Here is a 14439-nt window from a genome sequence, read left to right as displayed (position 1 = left end):
AAAAAAAAAAAAAAAAAAAAAAAAAAAAAAAAAAAAAAAAAACAGCTCAGCTGATGGAAGATAGCTCCCTGAGTCATTATAACTTGACTGAGAAGTACTTTCACACTACTGATCTCATTTTCAGAACTGCTGTGAATAGTAAGGCATTTGAAATCCCTTTGGGTTTATGCCATCTAGAGTTTGGAAATGTTTCAAATGTCCAGGTGAACAAAGGAGAAGAAAATAAAATGTAGAAAAGTGATTTTTGAATCTGAGCTGTCTGTCATCTCCTGGTATTGAGTTACAGCCAAATTTCTCAGCAGACCTTAACACACAGTGTTGAGTGAGGCTGTTGCATATCTGACCATGTACATTACAGTGGTAAATGCATTAAATGATACCAAAATAAAGACCTCTTAGAAAATCTGTCAATAGATTTTCAGCRGCATGTGCTTGCAGGATATTTCATGTTCCAGCCAGGCAATAAGTGGCTGAAATGGGCTGTTATAAAATGGTGTGTCGTACCGATACAACAAACACTACCCAATCTGTACAAATAGGCCTAATTCCAGCATTTCTAAATTGCCAGACTGAAGCAACTACATTCACATCTCTGCCACTGAAACTGTTCTCAGTACAGTGTAGTTTTTCATGTAAACCTACATTCTCTATTTACCTAGTGAGCTCCTAAGTTGCCCCAGTGTGCCTTTGAAGTCTTCCACATGGAAACTGTTGAGCTAAACTTGTGGGGGTTAGTTAAGACGTAGCACAAGCCAAGATGTCCTTGCTGGCCTCTTGCAGGAGGAAGAGGTAACAGTTCTCAACCCCTCAGAAGTGTTACTCTGTAAGTCCCAAGTGGGAGGTGACTGAACCAACTAAACACTGTGAAGTCAGAATGCAAAAACAGCACTTGGAGGAAGTGGGCACAGCTTGGATGCCTCCATCCCCTGCATGTAGATATACTTTAAACCCCTAGCAGTTGAACTGCTGCATCACTAAATAGGCCTGGTAGAGTAGTTTTGAGATTCCAGATATAGATAGAATTTTTCCCAGTTTGCCTAGAGCCTTGCTTGCTTTTTCCTCTTTGAAAGTACATTGGTCACACCTTGTCTCCTGTGACTCTGAGGTGGGTGATGCCTAGGGAGGGAAGGAAGGGGCAGATTGTGGACACTGTACCGTTCTCCATGTGGTTCCTTTCTATAAAGTTGCGGCCCAGGTCTGCCTTGCAAATCTTTTCCACGTGCCTCATGCAGACATTGAGTAGGTCATCTCTGAGGAGCCCCATTGATGGGCTCATGCTCTCCCCTTCAAGCAAGACGCTGTATGTCGGGAGGGAGGGGGGAGGAACATAATTCCGCATCAAAGCCCCAAACTCCTGCCAACAAGAAAGAAACAGAGGTTACTGAGGAAATTAATAAAGAGAGGTTAGCCTGGAGAACGCTGATATAAAGCTCCAGATAATATAAAGTGCAAAGGAGAAGAGTGAAGATGCAGAGGGCAGCCAAATGCTCTGACCGTGAGCTATAGTCAGGCAGAAGGAGAGACTTATCARGAGTTACCAGGCTTTGGCAAGCTCGTTGTTCACCTAGCAGAGCAGACATTGCTTCAGGTATCAGGGACAGCTCCTGATGTACATGAGCATTGAACTGGAGAAGATACATGCTTCTTACATGAGCACATTGGGACAAACCCCTTTCTTAGGAAAACAAGGAAAGGAAGATGAGATCTTGATTACCTGCAGGAAGAGCACGGAGTCGCTGATCTGGTGGATCTGTTCCCTGTTCTCCTTGTCCTCCTGCAGCAGCTTTGCCCTCTCTTCCAGCTCTTCCACGATTTCTTTCACATTCTCTGATGCAATCTTTTCCCTCTGGTCCAGGGCAGCCTTCACTTCATCCCTCTGCCTCTCCAGGTCGCGGATCAGCTCTTTGAAATGCTGGTCCACTGTGGCTTTCTCATTGGTGGTATAGTTCTGGGGAGGAAGGAGTAGAAAGATGAAGTGGAGATGGCAAATGAAATAAAATGCGAAACTTCCCAAGCAGCCCTTGCTAATAGAGGGGATTCAGGGGGCAATATATCCAGGCATTCTCAGCGCTTAGGCCRTGAGCATGGAGACACTAGGTGTGTGAGACTTAGCACTAGTAAAGTTATGCAGAGAGAAGTAGTATTAGCTCTTGTAACAATTGTGTGTATRTATAAAGTTGACAGTGTATGCTGTCTTCATGTTATATTAGAGTACCTCATTTCTGTTTGTGAACTGAACTCTTACATGGTATTTGAAAACACTGTTTGTTTGACCTTCTATCGTTAACTCATGTCTCAGTCTCCTCAAGAGTTTAGGGCCCTAATTCCCAYTATTTCAATGAATGAAAGGTGTTGATGTTTTTCTAGCCTTACCTCTAGGTCCCTCTGAAATATTTCCCAGAATGCCTGTGTATGTAACTATATTCAGAGTTAAAATTTCTAGGTCAAATTTCCAATAATAATAACAGTAATAATAAAGCAGAAAAAAATGCAGAACCAGGAAACCAGTGTGTATGTACCACATAAAAGAGAGAAGAATGACTTGGCCATGAATACTATGCAAATTCCATGACGTTTCTCCAAATAGTGTTTTTATTGCTCTATTCAGTTATGCTATGAATGAAAAAAATAACACCATTACTATGTTCTAACACTTGGTTTGGTGAAATGATTATAAGGGAGCCCTTATATCACTATGGAAATAAGCTGTTCCATTATAAACAATACATTTGTTGATATAACTGCACCTACCTCTGTTGCCTTGTCCCTGTTTGGGCAATTCAGAGTCCTCTGAAGTTTATTTTTATATGTGTGCTAGCAGAAAAAAAGCAGCACGCATTTGTTTCTGGATCAGCCTGGATACTAGGAACTGAAGAACTACAGTAACCCAAAGCAGGGAGGTATCTTGGACCATTTTGTAACAAGGCTGTGCTGCCTCTTCTTGGTCTCCTGCAGGGTATGTTGCAAGATGACTTCAGTAGGAGTTGTTTTTTCCAAGATTTGGCAGGAATGTGTTTGGGAGACTGATGAGATAGAGTGGGTAAGGAAGGAAGGAAGAGCTGGGTATACCAAAAAAATTGGGGAAAACAAGAGGGACAGAAAAGGCAGTGGAAAAGAAAGGAAAGAGACAAGTACAGGAGACAGAAGTGAACCTAAAAGGAATATTCCACACTCACCTTGATACGGTCTCTTTCCTTCTGCCACTTATCTATTTCATCTTCTACCTCAATGATCTTCAGCTGCAGTTGCTCTTTCTGCAGTGAGAGCTCAGCCTGTGAGAAGAGGGGAGACTCATGAACTGGGGTGAGGGTGGTCTGCTTCAAAGAAGTGTTGTGCTTCCACTTATATATTTGGCCCTGAACAATAATAGCTGGGAGGTACAGGTTACTGGCACTGCTTGAAATGGGGAACATGTGCTGACACTGGACAAGGGCCCAGAGCTTCCGGCTGGGTCAAGAGATTCAGCTCCCTCAGCAAAGACATCAACAGAAGCACCCACCTACCAGGCGACTGCCATGGTACTTCTTTTAATCACATTAGAGTCATTAGCTGGAGGGAGAAGAGGCCTGTTTCAAAATTTAGCTGTGTATGCAGTGAAGGGCCCAACCCAGGGTGTGCCTGTGCAGCAATAACAGTTTTCATGTAATTATGGAATGACGTTTGACGAGTGTTGCAACAAGAGGATGATGCCTCTGGCAGGAATTCTGTTTAGACAGGACTGTGGATTAATTTGCTCTGAATTGAGAGCTTTCATGTTATGATGTAGCTGGAGAATGGTTGGAAAAAATAAAAAACACAAAAAGGAGGAGGGTGGAGGCGTAGTCAACCATGCTTGGCTTAGATCAGCAGCTTCCCTGGGATTCATTTGCATTTTGTTTTGCACTGGCTTTCCAGAGAAGTGTGGACCAGACAGTTGCAGGTGAGATGGTTCCCAGAAATGCAACCTATGAAGATCCAGACAGCTGTTCAGCGGTGTAACTTGCTGGCTGGTGGGCGTACTGTATCTTGGCATCAGACAAGGACCTTGCTGTTTAGTACTGACGTGGGCCATTAGTTCTGGCAGTCCCTCCCTTGATCCCTCATATTCACCACATCCCTGCCRAACCGATCATGATAAAGCCATTGTTTATGTAGTTCAAGATCATCTTGTGTTTCATGTGTATGCAGCTTGGTTACAGCATAACCGTAACTACAGGCAATCTGGCTACARCACACTTATCCCCTGAACAGGGGGATAAGTAGCTCCCCTGTAGGAGCTACACTTAGGCAGAAAATGATCTATATTCCACAATCAAGCGATACTGCATTAGAAAGGTTCTGGAAGCCCTTTGTTTCATGTAGGATCCTTTGGCAAATGGCTATATTACCCAAAAGCATTTACATTTAGGCCAACAGTTAGAGGCCGGGGAGATGAGGGGTGAACAAATTCACTCGCACTGCAGCTAACAAAGGGAGGTATCTCTGATACTAAAACACAAGATGTAGTTCCCACTGCTTCATCACCCATTTAGAAACATGACATGTCATGAAAACCTGATTTTTTTTTTCCTCTTGATCGTAGTTGCCCTCCCTCCTATGGTGGGAGTTTAACAGTTTTCAGTCCTGCAGTCAAGATTAGAATACAGCATCACAGGATGAAGAGCAGGCAACAAATTGTCACTCAGCCCAGACAAAGGAAATCAGTCCRTCAGGGTTCTTGTCTTGGCACCAGTCACCGTAGTGTCTGAACGTTCTCTTGAGCTTGAATCAGCCACAACTGCCTCTAGGAGCCATTGACTCTAGCTGTTACAATTTAGAAAATGTGTATTTATGGAGGGAAAGCAATTTGATAGTAGTTTTATTGCCTTATGAAACAGAAGAAAGAGGAAACAAAAAAGGCAAATGTACTCCAAGGTAACTCAGTGCCGTGAGAGCTGCATCCTCAAACTGTCATTGTTATTGTCCTTCCTTGTTGAGACCTAGGAGAGCACCAGCCCTCTGAAAAACCCCTACACCCTGACAGCCTCAATAGTGCCCAACTGCGTGCATCCACTTTCATGTGCACTGTGAGATATCCTCTGCTTCAAGACACAAAGATGTGCAACTATCTTTGCACAGCATGGAAGTGCAAAAGCGCTCTAGGTCTAGATATCCATCCTACTCCAGTGACCAGTTTGAGAAATGACACTATAATGGAGTTGTTTCCCTGAGCTRTAGGGCTACATCTAGATAAGATTAATAGTTAGCAATAGAAGAAGCAAGACTTAAGAGCAGTGGGAGGTCCTGCTCCTCCTCCTCATCCCTGGCTACTCAGAATATTCTCATGGCAAGAATGAGAGTGAAATCATACAGTGAGGGAGTAGAGTTTTCCTTTAAGAAGGGCGGGCCTTTTACAATCACATAGATGCTTCCAAATGCAAGAGGTGTGAAAGGAAAGGTTACAGGAAGAATTTTCAGGTGCTGGCTGGATGGTAGTGATAGCGTTATATTTTTATGGTACTTTCTAATTAAAGATGGATTTCAAAGGGATTTTCSAAACTATTACTTGTTCAAAAGTGGTAGCTAACGCTTAACAGCATATTGGAGCTATAATATCCTGTCCCCCAGAAAGGCAGTCTGGGTGGCGCTGGGATGGGATGTAACAGCTATTTAAGAGCAGCCCAATGCTACAATTAGAGTGAGAATTATGCTTGCAAATGGAAATTACAGAGACAGTTTCAATAGCCAGAATGCAAATACCACAGTCATCCAGGTTCAGCCTGGATTAAAACACCCATATGGAGAGCAAGAGGAAACGTGAGTACAGACACCAGCAAGGGAGATKGAGAGAGGTGTATCGTTGCATGACAGTACAATCACTAAAACTATTTTTGCCAAAGAAAGAACATTAAAAAGATGGAGACTCTGGAACTGGTGATATGACCAGAAGGAGACAGATTCAGTAAGGATGCTGTGAAGACAGACCGCAGCCTAAGGGGTTCAGCAAAGGTGATTTCATAATGTCTTTAGGCCTTGTTCAATCTGGAGCTGTCTGGAAGACTGCTTTAGCTATCCACATAAATCCTGTGTTGCACTTAAAGTAGGGTGGTTACAAATATTAGAGACAGTAGTCTTTTCTACTTTATTCCTCTTGAAGAAAAYTCTCCTCAAACTTCCTTCGTATTTTTCAGGTTTTCTGGGGTCACAAATCTCTGAATTCCTCGTGCGATGAGCCCCCTCCCCCAAAAGAAATCTGTTGGGTGAGACTCTGGGTTCAGAAGGTCCCATGAGAAAATAATAGAACAACTCCACCYGTTGTTGGGGGAGTCTCTACAGTTCAGAAATAACAGTAACTGTTAAGAGCATCTAGGAAATGCAGGCTTAGATCCATAGGTTTGACTACAGAAAGTTGAGAAATGTTGGCACTGATCATCTTTGAGCTGAGAAGATCCCCTATTAAGTTCTAAGTTAATTCTTGCAATTAAGAGGACTAAGTGAAAGTTCAGACTGTACATCTGAACATCTAGTGATGAAACCAGCCCTTGTGCTGTGAAGGACCTGGTGATGTGAGATTGCATCACGATGCAACTCACTTTTTGCAAGGCAGCAATACAAGCATCATCATGTCTTATTGCTCTGGGAACCTAGTCCCTGAATGAGGGAACACSCCTGTGTCACCAGCCTGGGAGAGCTGTGCTAATTACCAGACAGCAAAAGCCAAATGCACTAATGAAGGTAGAAAAGAAGTATTTAAACTAGTTATCCCAGTACAGGGCCTGTAGGGGAAACGGCGTGACTGAGAGACCAGCAGATTGTTTGAGGCATTCTTCCTTCCGATTTTGCCTTGTCCTTTTTAAGTCTACACTTTTSTTAAGCAGAGGTGGGTGTTGGTGGGCTATAATCTCTGGACGCATTGCCAGCATCCTACAAAAATGCCACTAGTCAATGCATGAGCTGAGGCCAGAAAAGGCTCTCTGGTTTGCACAGTTTGAGGAAGATAACGATTTCTTACTGCAGATCTTGCAGTGATGGGTTTTACCTGGGTTCTACCCTAACCATAGGGGCACTGATGCAGAGCACGAGCAAACTGGCAAAGCTACTCTAACTCAGTTAGCAGCAATGTGACTTCCCCAGCCTTCTAGCTGGAAAAAAACTGTCTGCAGGTAAACTGCACCATCTCCATAGAAAAGGAATCTATTTTAACATGTGTCCACAAAAAAGAAAAAAAAACACAATTAATGTAGATAAGGTCTCACAGCCATCATGCCCTAAACCTGCATCAGTAGGAAAGGTCAAAAATTCTTCCACTGGCACATCAATACATTCTTGTTTGCTCTGTATTTAAACAGTCATAACAATACAGAGAAGGCCCAGGTGGAAATCCCTCTGGATCATCTCAGGACTGTTTGACTTCAAAGCCTGTTCAGGCCCTGTGAAGACTCTTTTTAGAAGCTGCTGTGCTGAAAACAGGAAGACTCAGCTCCTATTTCTGCACATCAGTTCTCAGCTGCCTCTTTAAACTTGCCATACAATGTGAGCTTTTCTTTAAAGGAAAAGAATTGAAGGAAAAAAAATCAGTCTTTTCCACTAGATCTGACCTGACATGCTGAGAATTAAGGCTGCCGATGGACAGTAACACCAGGTTATTTACAGCCCTGTGGCTGGCAGGCACGTGTGAAGTTGTCTTGAGAACAGGCCTGTAAAACAGGTTTTGAATGAAGGATCCCCTTTYAAAATGAAGGATGCTCTCTGAAAGGGGGGCTGTAGCTCAGCTGATAAATCAGTCTAGCCAGAGGGTTTTGTATGAGTGTACAAGCTGCTTTTGACAAGTTGTGCTTTTCAACCAAGTTTGTGCTTATTACTCAGTCTCTTGGATTTTGGGGGGTTGGGTTTTTTGTGCTGATTCTGGCAGTGGTGTTATTTTCCCTTTAAATCAGTAGTAGCAAACTAATGCAAAATGAATCTGGGGCAGGAATTAGAGGTCCACTGGGTAAAATACACAAATGTTGCTGGGTAGAAACTCAAAAACCATGTCTCCATCTTCCCTGCCAAGGTGTCTCTGCCTGACCCCCTGGTGCCTTTTGCTGTTGTCTGCACAGTGGCGTAGCAGAAAAGCAGATGAKTGACTCTCACCCCAGTTTCCTGAGAAGCAGGAGCCTCATATGCATACAGATACCAAGCCACTGCTTGGCTAAATGCTCTAACCACTAAGTGACTTTGTACTGGCTTGCTTGTCTTCCCCTTCTCTTAAGCTGTACTCTCTCCGTTGTGGAGCAAGCAGAGTTACCTGRTTCCACCTATAGTGTCCCTTGTTTGCAGAGTGTAAACTACACCTCTTTCCCCTGCCTGTCTATAGGAGGGAGAAACCTATGTAGGAGATTATGACCTGCATTAATTCTGAAATATGAAAGCAATAGATGTACCTAAAATAAGCATAATATGCCTTGTTTGTGACATCTTTGTGTCACTAAGTTGCTAGGGACCTAGAGTTACAGACAGGCTGGAGTGTATTGGAGCAGAAACCCTCCCCCCGCCGTGCTGGATTCCTCCCCAGGAGTGGAGTTGCAGTAGAGCCAAAGACCAGGAGATCCTAGCAGATAGACCCTCTGCTGTTGGACAACACAGTGAAAAAGAGGCCTGTCAGGATATGGTTATATTYTGGTTTTCAGTCCAGTGGCATAGTTAGCAAGTGTGCAGGCAGTAAAACTGCCCTGGAGCTGCTTAGATATCAAGCTAYGAAAATAGGGCAGGGATGAGATTGACCTGATAGGAGGTTTTTGCTTATTTTTTCCACACAGGCCAGTACTAGCCACATTCTGCCGCTCTTCCAATTTGTGATCATGTTYCCAGACATTGGATTTGTGAGGCTTGAAAGGAATAGGTGGTGCACACAAGGGACTTGGAAGTGTTCATTCCTCTTTGTGGTTCTTGCTAAGGCTCCACCAATGGTGAATAAATGAGGGGTAGGAATAAACATTTGTGAGCAACATCTATTCTGTTAATTGTTTTTGTCTGAGTGACTACTCACTCAAGTTACAACACGATCAAAACTCGTCATCAAGAGAAGCTTGCACATATGTATGATTCATATTGATAAAACTGTAAATCCTCTAGGCTTAGCAGMAACAAAAAAACCCATGAAGTACAGGAACTAAGGCATGGAACTCACTAGAATGACACAAATACTGAGAGAAAATGGTGAATATCATTTAAATCTTAGATAAAGGCTTCTCTGCCCAGTGGTGATTGCCTCTTTACAAATAAGGTGTTCTAAGTCCATCTAACCACAGTTAAGWTTCTCAGGGAGCAGCCGTTAACCTGTTCGTGATGGAATGGGGTAAGAGGAATTGGACAACCCAACAGACACCAGACACAGCACTTTTAAAGGCTAGGCAAATGCTGTGAAGTGATTCACAGCTGACATCAAAATCATGTAAAAATAAGCAATCATGAAACAAACTGCAGGCTTAGCAAGCCCTGCAGAAATTTCTTTGAGAGACTGGCTGAGACATGGAATAAACCACTAGCCAGATTGCAATAAGGTTGCAGGGTGAGACTGACATTGCAAAGACCCGAAGTTGTGCACAGCAAGACAGATATATGCTAGATAAGATGCTCTTCCAGTCTTAAAAGTTAAACCCTCCTAGCACTGTAGAAAGAATTAAACTGTTCTCCTGAATTAAGGGTCACTGAAAAATTTCCTAAATCAGGCACTTGTATTAGCCTGTTCACCACATTACCAAAGCACTGGCTTGGGGATTTTGACTGGGATTTTGCAGACCTGGGTGCACTTGCAGTTTCTGCTATGGACCTGCTATGTGACCACAGTCAAACTATTTCTCTCTATAGTCATTCCAATACTGYCTAGATCGATCAGAACATCTCTTAGGCCAGGACATGCTCTTGCTATGGAGATGTACAGCACCTAACACAGTGAGACTCTGAATTTAACTAGAGGTCGTGGAATAATGGTRCCTCCACCTATAAAGCAAATAGCATCAAACTTTAAGCAAATAAAGGCAGAARGAGCTTTGTTCGAGTGAGCACTGTTTCACGTAGTAGCCTCATCTCTTTAGATGTCCAGCTTCTGAATAGATCGTACTAACATTTCAGGGAGAATTGTTTTGTGTTTACAGTTTCTTCTTTGTCTAAGTTTCAAAAGTCCCTTCCCACACRGGGGGCTCAACACTACTATCACCATTTAAAAAAAGACAAGAAAAACAAAAATGCATAAGCTTACTCCAAATAGCTGCGATGTCACTTTTTGAAAGTAGCTACTGACTTGAGCAGACACTGATATGACTGCCGATATTCTAGAGATCCTGAATGTGAGCAACATTCTACCTTTCTGCCTGTGGGTACCACTAATCAGACACTGTCAAGACTTGAGCCCATTATTCTGAAAACTTGAAGGTATAGAGATTTGCTTCAGGTCCTGCAGAAAGTCAGTGGTGCAACCAGGGATAGAAGCCAGGTTCTCAACCCCCCTCCCCCTCCAATACATCTGGCTGCTCAACACCAGTGCTATGCTCAACAACAGCACAATTGCAGCAGAACCCAGGCAGTATCATTTCTCCACTAAATGCTTCCCATCCACCATACTTGCATCCCATAATAACATTGCAGCCATGCGTTTAGGAGAGATTGTCGGCTGGGGAACAAGACGCAGTGTAATACTGAGGTCCCTTGGAAAGACTGATGGGAATGTGCAATATAAAAAGAGCATTACCTCTTTTCCTGCTTTCTCGATCTCCACTGTCACTGTGCTATGGTTCTTGTGCTCCTGGAACATGCAGAGGTAGCAGATGCACGTCTGGTCTGTCTGACAGAACAGCTCCATGGTCTTCCCATGCACAGGGCATTTTCTTGCTTCAAAGTCCTTGATGGGGTCCAGGAGCTGGTGGTCCCGGAAAGCTGCTCCCTCCAGATGGGGCTTGAGATGCAGCTCACAGAAGGAAGCCTGGCACACCAAACAGGACTTCACGGCCTTTTGCTTGTTATCAATGCAGGAATCGCACAAAACATCCTCTAGCTTCATTCTCGGCCGTGACCCAGCAGCTCTGTCAGGCTTGTTGAATGTGGGTCTTCTGAGGTCTCCTGTCTCCACCAAAGGGTGGGAGGTTTTCTTCATGTCCCCAATCTGCCCACCAGAGAATAAGGACTTCCTCCCCTCCCCATCGCTAGGCAGGAAGCTCTTTTTGGAATCCATGGAGAAGAGGGGTTTCCTGAGATCACCTTTATCTGTAAAGGAGAGGGGAGGTCTCCTCATATCTCCTATCTGTCCACTGGCATATTGCATCTTCTTTGAATCCCCTGAATCCATGCTGAAGTAGGTCGATCTCTTCTCATCAGATGATTCCACAAACTGAATGATAGGCCTCTTCCAGTCACTCCCAGAGAAGAGGGAACTCTTGATCTGCCCTGACTCCAGAGATGTGCTACCAGTGCCCTTCATAGGTTCTTTCTCACCTCCACCCGGGTTCATGGTCTTCTTCACTTCTTCTTCTTTTTTGGGGGCGGATGGACTCTTCACATCCTCTGGCTTCCCAGTGGTACCATTTGTCCGTGCAGCAGTCCCCGTTTCCATTGTCTAAGCCAGGCAATTTGGCTTCACTGCTTGGTCTTTGATTCTTGTTCTCTCAGATGTGTAGAAAGCGGGTATGTCTGACCGGTCGTTGTCTCAGCRAAGAACAAAGGTGGAATGCAGGAAAGTTTCTGCCCAAGTGACGCACCTTGAGCTCCTGCAAGGAGGAGGAGAGTGCCTGAATTATGTTAGGTAGAGGCAGAAAGAAACAGACTTAACCAGGGATCAGAAGCTACAGCTGTGCAGTTAGTTATACAAGGCGGTCCACACCCAGGAACATTCTTGTCTAACCAGGTTTGGGAGGAAGGGCTGTTTATATGCATAGAAATGTTTTTTTAAAAAAATTCATTAAGATGTAGCAACCAGTTCTACCACTTGTTTCAAAAAATAATTTTGCGCATTGTTGCCGGGAGCTGAGGTTACCTCCTTGCAGAGATGGGCAGGGTTGGAGAGACCATGAGATGCCGAAGATGGGTTTGTTAACTGGGTCATACACATGCACAAAAATAATTATGGTTGTAATTAAAAYGAGCGCCTAGAATAAAAGCATTCTTCAGCTGGGTTCCCCTGAAGGCTTACTGTGTTCAGCAGGACAGGGAGGAGAAACGTAGGGATAATGCTGAGTTTAAAAGACTATTATCTTTATTTTGATTTTGATGTTGGCTTTCTGCAAGATCCTTAATGGAACTAGAAATAGCCCACCCATGCATCAGATGAACACAGTTGATCTGAAGTAAAAATGGACTGGCATTCTCTTTTTTTCCCACCTGCCATGTGGTCTCTGCTAATGTGACCAATAGAGCTAACCCTCAATACCTATTTTATTGCATTTCCTCTGCGCAATAAAGATTCAAACGTGTCTTCTTCAGCTCTTCCAGAAATGTCCGTTGAACTGAGATTTGTAATATATCTAGAAGATGAAATATTTTAGAGCTAGATGGCCAAAATATTTCTTGCAAGAAGGAGGAACTGTGAAAGAGTTTAAAATATATCTTTCTCTTTTCAATAGCTGTAGTCCTTGGAAATCTTCACTTTGTTGTCCAAAAGAAATACATTCAGTGTGAAATAAAACAGGTGGTTTTCCTTCTTTTCTTCCCTTTTACTTTACTCTCTCATCTGTGTAATCAGCAAAGGGAGGGATTAGTGAAAGGAAGCTATGACAAAATTGTTTAAACTCCTGAAATGTTCCTTTCATTTGGGAAAAAAAAAAAAAAAAAAAAAGGCCACCCCCAAAATGGCTGTTTTTCAACTAGCTGGAGTCCCAGAACATTTCAGAACAAAAAGACTCTTTATGAGCAATGGTGAATTTCAACAACTGCAAAAGGAAAGTTGAGCTTTCACTAATATCGCATCAATTAAAYATAGGTTATACACTRAAATTTAGTRGAATTACTCCAAGATTTACATCTAAGATGTAAATCTAATGATGCCAGAGATCTGTGTTTGATTGCATTTTCTCAGAATGCAATGGCGTTATTGRTGGAGAAGGATTTTTACCTTGTAATAATTTCTCATAAGAAATCCTCTGCTGGAAGTSCCCCAAGCAGTGGGAGAATAATCTGGGTCTGCGCTTTGCAGCTCTTACTTAGGTGTGGTGGAAATAGAAGCGCAGCCCAAAGCAGGAACAGTATACATTCTGGATCTGATATGAAAATTAAGTTGTCATGAAGCATCTGTCTTGCAGATATGACATCTAAGGGTTTTGTCCATGCAAAATGAGAGAAAAGGGAAATAGAGAAAACATTTCCCTTTAAAAGAAACCTGACTGGAATACCTGGTGTATAGGTCCAGTCCTTTTTACTACCTGTATGTAGATATGGCTCTCTATATGTGAGAAATGGTTCAGTAAAGAGTGTATTTTGGATAAGTGGTGTTGGGAAATATGCCCTTTTGCAGTCATTTCTAATTACCAGTTTTACTGATGGGATCATAGCGCTTCCTGACTCAGAAACTATTCCTTGATTTCGGAAAATCCAATGCGATTTTTTAAAAACAAATCTCAGAAGAAAAATATTAGCTGACATATATGTATTTCTTTCCCCYGGCTTCCTGTGCTGAACTGATCTTTCATAACATCAACAGTCTTATAGAGATCTCCAAGTAATTAAAAATACTGGAGGATGGGGGTACCTGATCTCATGTGTACAGAAAAGACTCAGCAGAGCCTTTTCAAACTAGCATTACTGCTTAAGAAACAAAAATGTATGCACAAAGAGGTCTAACTTGGAAGCTTTGGTTTCCTCTTGCTTTCTAGACATATTGCCAAGGTTTTAGACTAGGTAATGCAGTCAAAAGTTGAAGGATTGASTTCCTTCATCCTGGTTTTACTGATGCAAACTCAGGGTAATTGAATTTAATGCAGTTCTTCCAGACAGACTCATGAGTAACTGAGCTCAGAATCCAAATTACTGCTGATTCTTCTGCCCATGCAAAGGCACCTAAGTGATTCTCGCTGCAAGATTGGACAGTTCAGTAAGTCAGGTTATGGCTGTGCTATGCCTGGCATACCGMGAGGTCAGCCGCTGTTGTGGCTCCCCCCTTGTTGCAATCCTGGTGAAATGTTGCCATTCCTGAGATGTCAGACACTGTAATTTCTGTCATCTAGTGCTGCTCAGAGCAGATTCGGATAGATTGTTGTCACCCCTCCTGATGGTCAGTGTTTTTCCTAAAGCCTCGGCTCAGGGATTTGCTTTCTAGTRGCTTGGGTGGTATCTGTCCTCACTGCTAAATTTGGGGGGATTTTCAGCTCAAGATCGCTGTGTCAGACAACAGGAAGAARGCCATGCACAAATGCAGGCATATAGACTAGTGGAGACCCTCTTGTTCATCCCTGCAAAAGGAGAGAGAACAGGCACGTCTGATATCCAGTAGCAACAGGGAAGTGCAACCTGGTAGTT

The 14439-nt window shown here is 43.1% G+C and overlaps 1 protein-coding gene across 2 annotated transcripts in view; it reads right to left on the bottom strand.

The window, feature by feature from the left end:
• Positions 1 to 11768, bottom strand: part of TRIM29 (tripartite motif containing 29) — a 23532-nt gene extending 11764 nt beyond the window's left edge. For both annotated transcript variants that reach the window (XM_085316845.1, XM_085316846.1), the window contains exons 1-4: positions 10688 to 11768; positions 3177 to 3272; positions 1715 to 1948; positions 1156 to 1354 (exon numbers count right to left, since the gene is read on the bottom strand). In XM_085316845.1, coding sequence (XP_085172971.1) covers positions 1156 to 1354; positions 1715 to 1948; positions 3177 to 3272; positions 10688 to 11545 — 1387 coding nt within the window. In that variant the 5' untranslated portion in view covers positions 11546 to 11768. The remainder of the gene's footprint in view (positions 1 to 1155; positions 1355 to 1714; positions 1949 to 3176; positions 3273 to 10687) is intronic.
• Between the last annotated feature and the right edge of the window lie 2671 nt (positions 11769 to 14439).

Source organism: Rhea americana, unplaced genomic scaffold (assembly GCF_003343005.1).
Source record: "Rhea americana isolate MKP2758 unplaced genomic scaffold, rheAme1 scaffold_48, whole genome shotgun sequence".
Taxonomy (NCBI): domain Eukaryota; kingdom Metazoa; phylum Chordata; class Aves; order Rheiformes; family Rheidae; genus Rhea; species Rhea americana.
This window is presented reverse-complemented; position numbering and strand designations above follow the sequence as displayed.